Here is a 14,878-nt window from a genome sequence, read left to right as displayed (position 1 = left end):
TGTTTCTACAAAGATTTATGGATAACTAATAGCTCCATATCTTCAGAAACACTATGCTAGTGACATGTGTTACGGTCAACGAAATATTCAATACTTTTAAATTCAACTTTTTTTCCAAACTTGTTATTTCTAAGTAGATGCTTTGTACATTGTCACCCATACTTTGTTTTCTACTATTTTTCTTTATAAGTCAATGGGTATATTCTGTCACTGGTCAACAATTCCTGCCTAAGCTGTACTATGCACTGTAATGTTGTATTCTAAAGAGAATATAATGTATAATTTGTTTTATAATGAATTAAAAAATTACTAACAAATCACTATATTTCTTTGTTACTATTAATTGAATAAATATACATTAGGATAAGAAATAAAATCTCAACAAAATTGTTTAACTATTCTTTCAACTGCCAGGCTTTACCAAAATAAGCAAACTGTTTATTCTCATTTTAATCTCTTTCAAATGTTTCCCACCAAGTATGTCAATGACATAATACACTAGGGCATACATGTGTGCAGATATGTCATATCTAACACCTCAACAAGCACTTTCCTCTCAACCATTAAGAGATTGTCAATATGGGAAATCCAAATCAAGAAATTTAAACAAATACACAAGGTGGGCTCTATAGCACTGTAACAAACCTCTCTATAATTCAATGTTATGTCTGCATAATCCATTATTTTCTTACTAAAAATCACCTAGTATGATGTTTTTACTTTATTCAAAACTTGACTAAAATAATAATGAAAAAACAACCAATCTATTGAATAATCAGCTACACATTACTCAATGCCAGGTATGTACATTAAGTTTGTTTGCTTAATACTAACTTGACATGTAGTTTATTAAGGCCTTCAACATAAGTGATTGACAAAATATGCTGTTATACAGTAAATTCTATACATATTCAAAGCACACAACTAACAGAAATGTCACCATAACTGAAGATACAAGATTCCTTTCCCATAATAGTTATTGATACCTTAACAATTAAATTACTTGACTACAAAAATAGTCAAAGGTAAATGTTTTAGGAACATCAGAAACTGGTTAGTGTAGACCAGCTTCTTTGTTATCAAGTTCAGTTTTCTGTTAAACCATTACTATATAACAGTAACACTTCCATATACTGTAAGCCAATGAGACAGGTGTCAGTTGATAATCTACTGCTATTATTATTTAAAAAAACATTAAAATAAAGTTAGTACTTTTTCTTGAATCCAATTTGAACTCAGTATTATGAAAAGAAATTTAAAACTTACCTCAATACTCCCAAATTTCAGACTACACTACATAACTAAATAAAATACACTCCTGAACTTCTCTAGTATCTGCAACAAAGTGAACTACTTTTAACTCCAAAATAAGTTAGGAGTTAACCCAATTACTAAGACCTACTTATGTTATGAGTAGCAACTCTTGTGAAAGTTTAAAATGGTTTTAAATGTTTTCAACGACCCTAAGATTAAGGTTTTGGAAAATAAAATATTTAATTTTTGATTTGTTTTATATTTATAATAAAACATTCATTATTTAACGTAGTTATTTGTACCTAGAGTCTGAATAGTCCACATGCAATATAATACTCATTTTAAGTATAAAAATACTATTATCTTATAGTTTTCACATTTTATTTGAATATTTTAATAAACCTATTAAATGAATATCAAATTTAAAAAAAAATAAATGTTTATATTTTCTTTTCTTTTTTTTTTACTATATCTAGATATATCAACAAACACTTATATGATTAAATATGTATACAGCTTTTAAATGAATGTTCCTAAAACATTTTGTAATTTTTTGTCACATGAATAATTTCATGTCTTTATTTTTTTACTTAGTTCATATCAAATTTTTTCTTTCCAATTCTTTTTCATTTATTCTTGATGTAGGTGTTGTCAACCTGCTCCTGCCAAAGTGATACCACAGTTATTACAAGGCAAGGGTCGTTCACAAATTCATTCACTACTACTTACATATGTGAATGATGCCATCTTGCTTATACATTTTTACATGTTAAACTATATCAAGTTAACTGTATACAATCATAAAATTTTCAAATATGCATTTATAAACACAAATAATACATAACTAATTAAAATATAAACATAAAGCCTAAATGGAATTTAAATGTTTAGCAAATTAATACATATAAATCAAGAAGCACTTGGCAAGCACTAGAGAACAACAAAGTTTTTTCTGTCTCTTGCTACAAATCCATACACTTAAAGACGTGCAAAATCTCTTCTTTTTATTGGTTGTAAGCATGTCATTCAACTTCAAACTGTCATCTATCAACACAGTCTTAACTTTGCAAGTAGGCATAGCAAAGTTTTTAGAATGTAAAAACTCCCATTGAGAAATTATTGAAAATTTTTCAGACATTAATGAAAGACAGGTGGAACTTTAATTCAACATTCTATGATTTACAATCCTTATTCTATTCTAACAGTATCATGCGTAAGTGCTTGGAAAGTTTCTATGTGTAAACTGTAGTAGATCATGTGACAGCATAAACCTGCAGTTTTAATTACTGTTTTAAATGTTTCTTTTTACTGTAAAGGAATTAAACTAGATAATATAAAACTTTAAATTATATTAAAGTGGTTTTAACTAAAGTTTGAATGTAATTCAGTAATTTGCACAGGAGAAATTTAAAAAATGGTGCCACTGACACCTGTGGTGATAGGATTAAGAACTAGAGCCTCAAAAACTATCACCAAATTCTATAAGTTTAGAAAGTGAGAAAACTCTTTGAAAAATATGGAAAATATATATAGATAAGTTTCCACAAAATATGACATCTCCAAAACAGTTTTGCTGAATGTGTGCTAACAAATATAGAATTATTACCTATTACCTTTACTTCACTGGTGTCAGATACAAACAATTATGGAATTGTATCTTAACAGCTGACCAACTGTATGCAATGTAACAAAGTCTTTTAACATTTCCCCATTTTGGTAACGGCCAAGGATTCCTGTTGTAGTCACAGGATCATGTGACAAACAAATTCACTATATATACATGACTACTTGTTCCTTATGTTTGTTATTCGTGCAGACTAAACTAATGCAAATTTGAGCTCTCATATTTTTCATAAAATTTGTGGAAAAAAACAAACTACTTTGTTCACACAAAAAATACTTTGAAAAAGATCAAATACCTTGTTATTGAGAAAAATTCCCCATGTTTTACAATACTGAACAGATTCTTCTAGTACTACGATAACACAGAATAATAAGAGAGATTACATTATCATTTTACCAATAATTTTTGGGTTGGAACTGATGATCCTCAATACAAGCAACAAGGGTAATGTTACCACCATGGCTATGGCCAAAGACAGAACAATTGCCATGCCTGTAGTGGTCCTCTGTGTAACGAGTCCAAGTATTCTCTAATGCTGACCGCCAAGACTCAGCAGCTTGATCAGGTTCATAAGACTGGAACTCTGTGGCTTCTTTTCTTAGGTGATCATATTTAAAAGACTGTTGACTTCGAGGATCAAAATAGTGACTATTTCCCAAATCATTGTATTCTGTAATTAAACCCTGAAACAAAAATTATGCAGGAGTGAATCATATATTCTGTAAATCAAATCAATCAACAAAATTTATAGCTCGCCCTTTTCACAGACAGTGTAAGTCGAAGAACATCTGAAGGTTGAATTAGAGCACAACTTACTTATCACTAATTGCAAACATCACTATTTCCTTAGATCCAGTTATTTCACCTAATGATTTTTAGAAAATATTATGAAAAGTAGAACAAAAATAAATTAACTTCTCTCTCTCCTTCCTCACACTAAGATTTACAACACCATGAAGATTAATGGGACAAATAAGGTGTTAATATGTTATTACTGCATTTGAGATGCCAAAGTGTGTTATTACCAATACTGCAGAACAGGATGGAAATTGACAATCAGTATAAATTACAACTTGTATGTTCAAAAAGTGTAAAAATTACAATTTGGATATTTTTTCTATATAAAAAAAAGCAACAACATATAAGCTGCATGTAAATGTATCTCTTTTCAACACATTAAAGTTATTTTTATGAAGTTGTATAAGTTTATAACTGTAATACTTGTCTCAAGCCCTTCAGAACTGCTTTTGAATAAACTGGTACTTTAACTTACTTTACACTTAACTGTCATGCAAATAAAATATAACTTTTGAAGAAACAGTCACTTAAAGATTTTTAAAGGTTTTTTGTTTTTGAATTTCGCATAAAGCTACATGATGACTATCTGCGCTAGCCGTCCCTAATTTAGCAGTATAAGACTAGAGGGAAGGCAGCTAGTTATCGCCACCCAGTCCCAACTCTTGGGCTACTCTTTTACCAATGAATAATGGGATTGACCATCACATTATAACACCTCCACGGCTGGGAGGGTGAAAATGTTTGGTGTGACCGGGATTCGAACCCGCGACCTTCTGATTATGAGTCAAACACCTTAACCCACCTGGCCATGATGAGCCCTAAAATATTGATCTACATATTAATTTAATTATTTCTTTTCTTATGATACATCACACAAATGTTTATGCAAACAAATTTTCAAAATTTGTTGCTGTTAGACAACTGTACTTTCTATTGATACTTAACAAATTAGCTCCCAAGCCTATTTTGCCAATACTTTCCAAGTTCCTGCTACTCAATTTACGAATACTTTTTTTTCAAAGAGTGTATATGTAGCTGTTATATCCCAGTCAATAAGTGGCCCTTTAAAAAGAAAACAAAGCATGACTCACCAGTGGGTTGTGTGGGTCTTACTGGAAGACTATCCCGACCCTTTGGTGGATCGTGTGGGAACCAACATGTTAAGCAAAAATAGTTTTAATTGACTTGATGGGTCGTCTGTTAGTGTATTTATGTCATGTCTGAAATAATTACTAGTTGCACGAAAATCACTTATGACAGACTTCATCTTGTAAACACATTTGTAAGTTGTTTTTTTTTTAAGTTATAAGAATGTGAATTAATTTACAGCAACAGTACAGTAAATCTGAAACACAGAAGATTTGGATTGTGTGCCTTAATATGTAATAAACAATGCAGTTTTCAAATAAGTGTTTATTACAAATCAACAGCTCATGTTTAATATCCTCATCTTGTTTTTGCTACCTTTAAAGCAACCTAGTAAATATTTCATTAGCAATGGTTAGAAATAGTTACACTTTGTTGCAAGAATAAATAGCAAAGATAACAATTTCAAACACAAGTTTAGTACAAGTTTTACTGATGCAGCATTTAATGAAACTGAGCAAAGCATCTCACCCTCATTAGTTCACCATACCTACAATATCTGTGCAGTGTCTTACAGTACATACGTACATATACCAATAATGTCTGTACATTACATTTTGAAATTTATTTAATTTGCTTTTTTTAATTTAAGGATGTGAAGATATAATTCTCAAGATTGTGTCATTAATTACTAACTTGCTAATTTTTAACATCAACTATGTTGACCTCACAATTACACTACTGACAGTTCTCTTCTAGTTTCATAAAATGCAGCATGCTCATTAGAGCTGTGGTAATATTAAAATCAGGTGAATATAAATTAGTTAGTAATATCTGACCAATGACTTTTTCATTTTTCGTGTTACATAATCACTCCATCGATAACCTATGATACATCGTACGATCGAGACAAATATTTGTAATTCTTTTCTTTGCACTGTTAGATTAAAGCAAAGTTAAGCCTAATTTTGAAATTTTATGTTTATTCTTTGATTTGTAAAATTAATGTATTGTCTCTTACACAAAACAAGTTGTTGGTAAAGGTCAAGTGGGAACAAAGGAATGACCTTGTCCCTGGTCTTGGTATGTTGACTACTTTACCTAATGATGTTTACAGCTGTAGATGAGTCTCAATTATAAATTTACAGTTGCTGAGCAAGATTCTTTTTCCACTTATGATTTATTTTGAAATGGAGAAATATCAGTCCAAATGTGAATTTAAAAAAAATTTAATGCTATGAAAGTAAAGAAACTTAAACTTAGATATACAATAACAACCAACTAAAAAACAAACATACAAACTGTTAAATGAGTGTCATGAGACTGAAATACTAAACATGTAATGGACACATAAAACAATGTTTTTGAAACTTTGATAAGTCCAAATTCACCAACTTTTATTACACTGATAATTACGTTATTATCAAATGTCAGCTCATTCCATTAAAGTGATTTTTGTTGAGTATCCTATTATCAAACTATTAACCAGCAAAATTAAAAACCAGAATAAAAAATATGGCTTTCTGACAAAAGTATGATGTTTCCACTAAAACTGATACTTTTTATGCCATCAATGAAGCAGAGAACCAGCTGAAGATCCATAAGAAACAAACTAATAATCTAAAGTTAGTGAAGTAAGCAAAATCCAACTTGTTATTCTATGATATCACAAGTTTCATTCTTAAACATTTTTCTGTGGGCAGGTTAAATCGTGCATGCCACATTTTAGTTATTTTCAAAATTTTATTAAATAGCTTTATAATTATTTGGGTCAGTGGAATTGATTTTAAAATTTAAATGTTATTACTACATCTTTTAATATCTTAATTTAAAATGAAATGTAAACAAAAACTGGTAAATATCAATTTTTGTTTGTCATGTAGCACTTCCTTTGTCATACTGCTCAGTCTGTATTTTATTATGCCTACTATACAACATGTACACTGGTTAATAAACTATAAACTCAAATTTGAGGTATAGACAAACTGGTATAGCCTCTTGTCTAATCCCACCACATTTACTACCAAGAGAAAAAGCAGTTTCCTCTGTATGTAAATCTGACAGTCATTTGTAAAGAGCATGAAGGAGGAAGTCATAATTTCCCCAAACTTGTTGAAGTGTGATGACTAAGTTGTTCTCTGATTCAATACCAGAATTTTTTAAAGTCATATGCAGCTTGAGAAAAATTACAGGGTCTGTGTGTGTACTAATACAGCACATTTATAATTATTTTGTTTTAAAAAATATATGTCTGTAGCCTACAAAAATTAATATCTCTACACCCTTCACTTAGAAGAATAAATGAAGCTAAACATGTATGATGCACAAGCATAAAACCTCATAACCTTTAAGAACTTGAAATATTTGTTTCAATGTAGTATTTATTTACTGTTCTACATTTTAATAAAAAATAATTAAAATTGAAGCATCTGAGAGTAAGTAATATTTACTGGTTGATAAATAAGTATGCTGAAAGAGAAATAGAATTTTATAACCATGCACACAAATAGTATTCTTGTATGCTTACACTATATACTGCTAAATTCCAAACATCCCAGAAGGATAACCAATACTCCAACACTTGCAATGTTTATTGAACCAGCTCCAAACTACAAAATAAACATTTTCACAGATTCAAAGTGTAATCTTATTACTCTGGAGAATTCTTATTGTAAACACTGTATGATACAAAAACAGGGTTCAAGTCTGCATATTTTTTCATATATGCTTGATAGTACTGTACTGTTTGTTTTTTGTTTTTTTAATTTTTGCAAAGGTACACAAGGGCTATCTCTGCTAGCCTTCCCTAATTTAGCAGTATAAGACTAGAGGGAACGCAGCTAGTTATCACCACCAGCCGCCAACTCATGGGCTACTTTTTTACCAACTAACAGTGGGATTGACCATCACATTATAATGTCCACATGGCTGAAAGGAAGAGCATGTTTGGTGCAACGGGGATTCGAACCCGCGACCCTCAGGTGAATGCTTTAACCCATCTGGCCATGCCAGGTCGATACTGTATTACGGTGTCATCTAAACAGTTTAACATAAGTAATGATTTGTTGCTTTATTTTCATCAGGTAGACGATTTGTCTACTGGCTAAAGAATCAAATATATTGTTAAGAAGTAATAACAACTAAATTACAAAGTTTTATTGAAAATACCTTTTTAATATTTATTTAGGAGGTTTTGAAGGTTACACAAACAGAATTTGATATTTTTGAGACAAAAGCAATCTGAATTTAAAATTCACTCCATACTCGAAATCATAAAAAAATCTTCAGTAAAACCATTTCATTAAAAAATCTTTTTTGTGTGAAAACAACATGTAACACTTTACTAAAAAAGCTGCTAAATTTTGTGAAGATATACCTACTGCATTATAAATAATAGTACAGAAACTACAAAGTTGTTATGAGGTTGGGCAATTTGACTGACCATGTTGGGAGAGTTAATGCATTAATTTTGTTTACAACTTTAAAAATAATAAATATAAAAATATTTTACAGCTAATTTATAACAATACAAATATACTAAAGTAACACTTACTGTATATTTCGAACCATCTATTCTCACAGGAGTAAGCTGATCTTTGTTATATTGAGCAAATGCACTGAAAAAAAAAGGTTCATCAAAATAAGAAAAGTTTAATAAGAAATTAACAGAAATTACCTAACTTCATTATTTATATGATTCCTGCATAATAAACAAATCCGATATAAAATTCTTCAGTGCAAAACTACAGAAATGACAGTCCAAGGTTAAACTTGGAAATCTTATAGATAAATAACTTTCCATTCCACTGAAATGTTTTATTTTAAAGATTTATATATATAACAAAAACATAACTGTCCATGTTTTTATAGAAAAAAAATACAAAACTTTATAATCCAAATGCTTTTGAAAGTGGACCATTTTTCATCAGTCTGTTCCCCATGAAGAAAGGCCCACTTTTCAAAGAATTCAGTTTATGGGGTTTCATACCCTTAAGATTGATACATTTTAACGTATGGTTTTCTAAGACCATTTTTTATAATTTATTGCTTCTCTCAAACTTGAAACCAGTAAATATTTCAATCACAGTCATTACTTTTGAATATCTCCCTACAGTTACAATATGCTTCATATCTAGACATTGTGAGATGTGATCAAAGCCTTTATTTCAACACTACCAAACAGTTATTAGATTAGTACTTTACTGATAACAGTCTAAATGTTCACTTACAAAAAAGTTATACAGTGTTACTGTCTTTTTTTCATTTTGAACAAGGAAATGTTTTTATGGTACATACCTTGGAAATTTCTAAATAATCTTATTCTTAAGTAAACATGAAAAATCTCCAGATCACACAAATTAATATTTTTCTTTAGTTTTAAGTATAAAACAGAATACTCAACTGCCATACAAGGATATTCTAGGATTTAACATTTTAAAGAAGTGACAGGGTTATTGTTTATTTCCACCTACATAAACCATTTTAACAGTTAGAATAGGCTCAAATTTTGTTACTACAACAATGACTAATAATACATGGGTATTGAGGTGACATGCACATAGAACAGGTGCAATGCAATTTCACACTTTCCACAGTTTGACTAAATAGAAATACTGTATGTAAAAAATACTTAATTCATAATAAACTGGAATTAGATATTTGGTTCCTTTGGTACACATGTGAAAAGTTTTAAAATCACACCTACAAGTAAATTGTTAAGAAACTATCCAATCTTACAGTGTCTAGTATGGAGACCATAAAAGCATATTTATCATAAAAAATAAATAAATTGAGAGCAGAAGTAAAATTTTAGCATCAAAGAATTAGTTGCCCATCTGCTTTTGAAGAATGTATTTTTAGCATTTTTCATGTATTATACAATTTAAATAAGAAAACTGCTAAAGCTATTTTCTAAAAAAAATCTTACCCAGATGCTCCTTCCTTGAGGAGGGTGTCATTATTCAAAAGAAGTCGCACATCTGAAATTATATGTTTAAATTCATATATAACTATACAGATTACTACAACTACACATGATTTGATTGATAAACAAATAAATAGAAACCATGTACACCATAGCTTACTGTCATTATGAGGGACTATCTCAATATCCTGATACTAAACCAAAAGTCCACAGTTCCAACTGACAGACTGATTATCAAGTCAAAACTTTCCAAGTTCATTGCAGTAGATTATTAATAAAATATGACTACATAACTTTCAAAACTTATTTCACCCAATTACTAATGATAGGAATCATATATGCATATAATGGTACAAACATTCTTGTAGCAATTAAACTCCAACAGTAACAGACCAATCTACTTCAAAGATTCAGGATATGCCTTGTGCAAACATAAACACACACACACACAAAGTTTTTGAATAAATGCCTTTTTTCAAAGTTAAGTCAAACAGATTAGTTTTTCATGTGACAAAAATGCACATTATTACAAAACCAATCACATATAAAAAGAGGCAGTTAGTGGAATTGCTAAATGATTTATTTTTAGGTTTATTGATTAACTACACCCAAATAACTAACTGTTCTTAAATGCAACCTGGATATTTGGAATAATCTAAAATAGTAATAACTGGAAACACTAATTTCAATTCATTGATTATTTTCATAACACCAACTGATTTTTTGATTATTTCATGTGATACTAACTGATGTAAATGATACTCTGAGGTAAACTGATGAAGTAAATTTCCAGTTTTAATAAAATAAAGTTTGTTTACACTTGTAATTAACTTTATTGTAAAATAAGTTACTTCTGTGATGGAATTCTTTGAAATAAAAATGTTTTTAAACATCAAAAATTTGCATGATGTTAATAACTGTACATAAAGTTCTTAAAATCTTGACTTCAGTTTTGTGTTAAAAATCATATGATTGTTTTATGTATTCAGTTAGTTTTTCCAAAACAAATTCATACATATATAAAGTTTCAGCATATTTTCATAACATATTTTTAGAAAGGAACATTTGAAACTTGTACAATTTGCAAAAGCAACAATAAAAACATTGAAAAAAATTTAGTACAAAATTCTTAACCAACAGTGGTTTTATCGCTAAATATTTGTTGCTGGCTGTACAAGTGTGTGTGGTAAACGCATGCACAAAATGTTTTGAAGACCTAAAAAAAAATGAGATTGAGAATCAATCTACAATGGTTTTGTCATTGTGCATTCTTAAAGATTACTAATACTGGCTGCATGGCTTTAAATGGTTATTAAACACCACACACACAAAAAAAACTTAATCTACTTAGGTTTATGGAACTTTATAAATACACATGACAACAACCACCCAAAACAGAATTTTTTACAATGGTAAGGTGTAATTTTAATACCATTACAAAAGTACTGTTTTACTTATAGCTCCTGACATATTACATATCCTAGGGCTTTCTGATTAAATAATGATATAAGGAAAAACATGTTTTGCTTGTCTCTATTTCAAACATTGTTTTAGGTTCACAAAGCATTGTAGTCCTTGCTAAAAGTATAGTTTTTTACATGTAAAGTACCTTAAAATCACTTACTTCAAGTACAAAAATGGGTGGTTAGTTTGTTTCACAACATTTAATGTGACTCACTGTCGTAAGGGGCACAATCTTTAGCTGCACACTACATTTACACTACTTCAAAATAGCTTTCACAAATTTATTAACTGCTATTAAAAATACATTTATTAATCTAACTACATGGAGCCCAGTTACGTGTTTTAAGCTTTCCGTGTCTTTCTGGAGAAATAATTAATTTTAGAATATCATACTTAAAAACTTCAAAGTTCATATACAGCATTAGAGGTTAAACCTGCAAGTTTTTGACAACACATTTTCAAAGACTTAAACATAATTTGAGCTTCACTTCAAACCTAAGCTCTGTAAACCATATGAACTACTACTAAGATATCCAAATCTTAAATGAAGTACTAACTTTAATTTTTCCTCACTGTAATCCAATAGTAAATCATGTTTGATACTGTAGAACAATATAGCCAAGTTGTACAACTACAATAAAAAAAAAACTATAGAGTGAAGGACATTAATACTGTAATTATGAAATCTAATCTAAATTAATAGTATTTGTAGCAACAGTTTTAAAATTATTTGTGTCAAAGAGCATTGTTAAGCACAAATGTATTTCTATTTTCTTTTCAGTTGGACTAATAACAAAAACACCAATATTAGCCAGTGTTGAACATAACAGGGTGCCAATATATCATCTACAGTTTGTAGATAGTATAATATTCAAGTTTTTAAAGCAGATACATTATTACACAAGAGAGTATATACATGACCACAATGTAATGATAAACATTTAATTTATTTAGAAAAACAAGATTTTGGACTACATACATTTCAACATGTTAAATAAAATATCATAGAATTTGATTTCTAACCTAATTCAAAAACAGTATCTTTAGCTAACTATATATTATTTGGAAACAAATCTATATACACAAAAAAATGTGTATAATAATATTTTATTTTTCACACATTTACCATTGAAAAAATTAAACAATTTAATTGAACACATATACTGTAAATTTACTACAGCCTTACCATTAAAAACTTCATTAAATTCCCCTGGTGGAGCATGCAGTACGAAATCAGAGACAATTCGAACCTGGTACAAATGCAAGGGAAATAAAAGTTGTAGAGGAAACGTAAAATTTTATCATATGATCACTAATTTACTACAACTGAAATAAAAAGCATAAAAGTAATAAGATATGCAAAATATTTTGCACACACTAAAGATCACTGCAGTTAAAAGAACTATATATTCAATTTCAAGATTTATCTAATTTTTATATTCATATTTAAAACTGTTGAGTCTATAATCAGTCTTCAGTGTCACAAAATCTAATGGCTTCTCAGAAGTATTGCTAGACATTTCATCTTCATCACTCTCCAATGAAATACCATAATCAAACCTTCTGTTTGTCTTTCTTCATGCCTTTAATTTGGTCTGTGGCTGTTTCTCACCTAATTTTCATGTCATTTTGAGCTCTGGGTATAAATCATTGCTTTATCAATACAAGACCAGTACAGTTACTCACTAAATATTGATATCAGTTTTGTGGCCAGCCATGGATCCAGTTTTTCCAAAGGGTGTAGTAATAATCTGCTTTATGTCAAATCAGGTTTCGGTAAAAGTGTTAGCCAATAAGCAAACAATGCAGAATGATTGAAAAATTAGGTTCTGCAAAATCCTGGGCACCTAGCACATGGAAGTATTGTTAAAGCTGAAAAGTAAGTCAGCTGGAACACATTATGGTAGAATATTCAGGTTCTGGAACTACTATTAATTCATCATGTACTTGAACTAAAGTCTGAACATAATTTACCACAGAATAAATATTTCTGCTTAACAAAAGTCTAAAGTTGAACCAAGACTGTTGTATTGTAATAACATGTTAATAACTTTGTAATAAGTAGTTGGAATTAGAAGCTTAAGTGAGTATGTTCAACATTGTTAGCATGACTGAGTCTTGGTTAAATGAAACTTATGAAGACGTTTATAAAATCCTATAATGCTTTGTAAGGAGCTTGCTTGTAATATACAGGGAAAGATAATTTCATATGTAAGAAGTGAACTGAAACTTTATGAAAGAAATTATATTGTCAATGCTGGACAAAAGATGAGGTATGTGGGTTAAGATTCTTGCATTGTCTAAAGGTCACCTGATCAATATATTAGCAGAATAATTTCCTGAGATTGTAGGGAATTATTTTCTCTCACAGCAAATGAAAAATGTGCTGAAGAACAGATCAATTTAAATCTTGTCTTTCACACTCAAAAGCATATGCTTAGAAAATTAACAATGCTTCTTCCAACAAAACATTGCATATGTAGTGAGAACAAATAAATCAACTGTAACTGATGTGCCCAAACCATATAGTGAATATGGCTTTATTTTTAATTCTAATACCATGTATTTCAAACAGATGACAGTTCTTAGGTAGGTAGGTATTTCGTGTTTATCGGTACAAAGCTACTAGGCTATCTGTGCCAAACAAGATGTAGTACACTATAATGGTATATGGAAATGAAGGTAAAAAATATGTAAAATTAAGACCTGCCAGTAACACAGAAGCATTAAGTTCAAACTTGCTGTCAGTCACCTGAAGTTGGCCTTTGCAGAAAATAAGTTTAAGAGCCAGTATTGAAGAGAAACAGGTTGTGATTCAGGAGCATATGCTCTATAGCACGACCCCTCACATCAATGCTAGAACCTCCCAAGAGGGGATTATGCCCATTAAGATCCCTCAAAATTAAAAAGGGGGTTGACAGTTACTCAATGAGGACATCAAGGTTTAAGGGATGATAATTTTTTTTCGAGGGGTAAGGGACAGAGAGCAACAGTGATGGTATGAACAAAGGAGATATGGATGGCTACAGCCTCCAAGGGGATATTCAATGACAAGGACCAGGTGGGCACGTGCTGATCAACCAGCAGTGCTACTCCCCATGTCCTTGTCCTACACAACCTGTCATTTTGGTACAAGGAGTATTCTCGAATTTTGACTGTATTAGTAGGTTTTAAAAATTTTCCTGTAAGAAAAGACACTTGGGATGATAAAAGTCAATCAAATCATTGATATCATTCACATTTGATTGAAAACCTCAACAGTTCCATTGGACTAGTGTGGCCATTTTTATTTATTTTGGAGGAGAATTTGGCACAGAGACCTTCTACTTGTGATTGCACTTTTTTTCTTTACTGGATGTCAGTCAGCCACTCTCTAGTGATCTTGCTCTGGATCGAGTAGGTAGGTCAGTGTTTGTAGACATATGTTCCAGTGATTGAGGACGTGAATGAATGGTGCGTTTAATTTTTGGGGTGTCAAGAGAGGAAGACCCCATGGAAACACCTGGGCTTGAACAAGGTAAAAGTTGGGCAATGACTGGAAGATGTGGTAGGGACAGAAACAGAAATAGATACTGATTCATTAACTTTGTTGATTTTGGAGGGTACTAGATTAAGATGCTTTGTTAAGGATTCTGTAGCAGGCACGGAAAGGTATGTATGGACTAGAAGAATTCAAAGTAGAATGAGGAGTAACCTCAATGGCCTTTGATTTCAAGAGGAGTTTGGAA

The 14,878-nt window shown here is 30.4% G+C and overlaps 1 protein-coding gene across 1 annotated transcript in view; it reads right to left on the bottom strand.

Annotated features, from left to right (window-relative positions):
- cpa (F-actin-capping protein subunit alpha) overlaps positions 1-14,878 on the bottom strand; it is a 34,732-nt gene that overhangs the window by 16,530 nt on the left and 3,324 nt on the right. The window contains exons 2-5 of the mRNA XM_076457338.1: positions 12,337-12,400; positions 9,690-9,741; positions 8,316-8,379; positions 3,275-3,561 (exon numbers count right to left, since the gene is read on the bottom strand). Coding sequence (XP_076313453.1) covers positions 3,275-3,561; positions 8,316-8,379; positions 9,690-9,741; positions 12,337-12,400 — 467 coding nt within the window. The remainder of the gene's footprint in view (positions 1-3,274; positions 3,562-8,315; positions 8,380-9,689; positions 9,742-12,336; positions 12,401-14,878) is intronic.

This window comes from Tachypleus tridentatus, chromosome 9 (assembly GCF_004210375.1).
Source record: "Tachypleus tridentatus isolate NWPU-2018 chromosome 9, ASM421037v1, whole genome shotgun sequence".
NCBI classification, from domain to species: Eukaryota; Metazoa; Arthropoda; class Merostomata; order Xiphosura; family Limulidae; genus Tachypleus; species Tachypleus tridentatus.
This window is presented reverse-complemented; position numbering and strand designations above follow the sequence as displayed.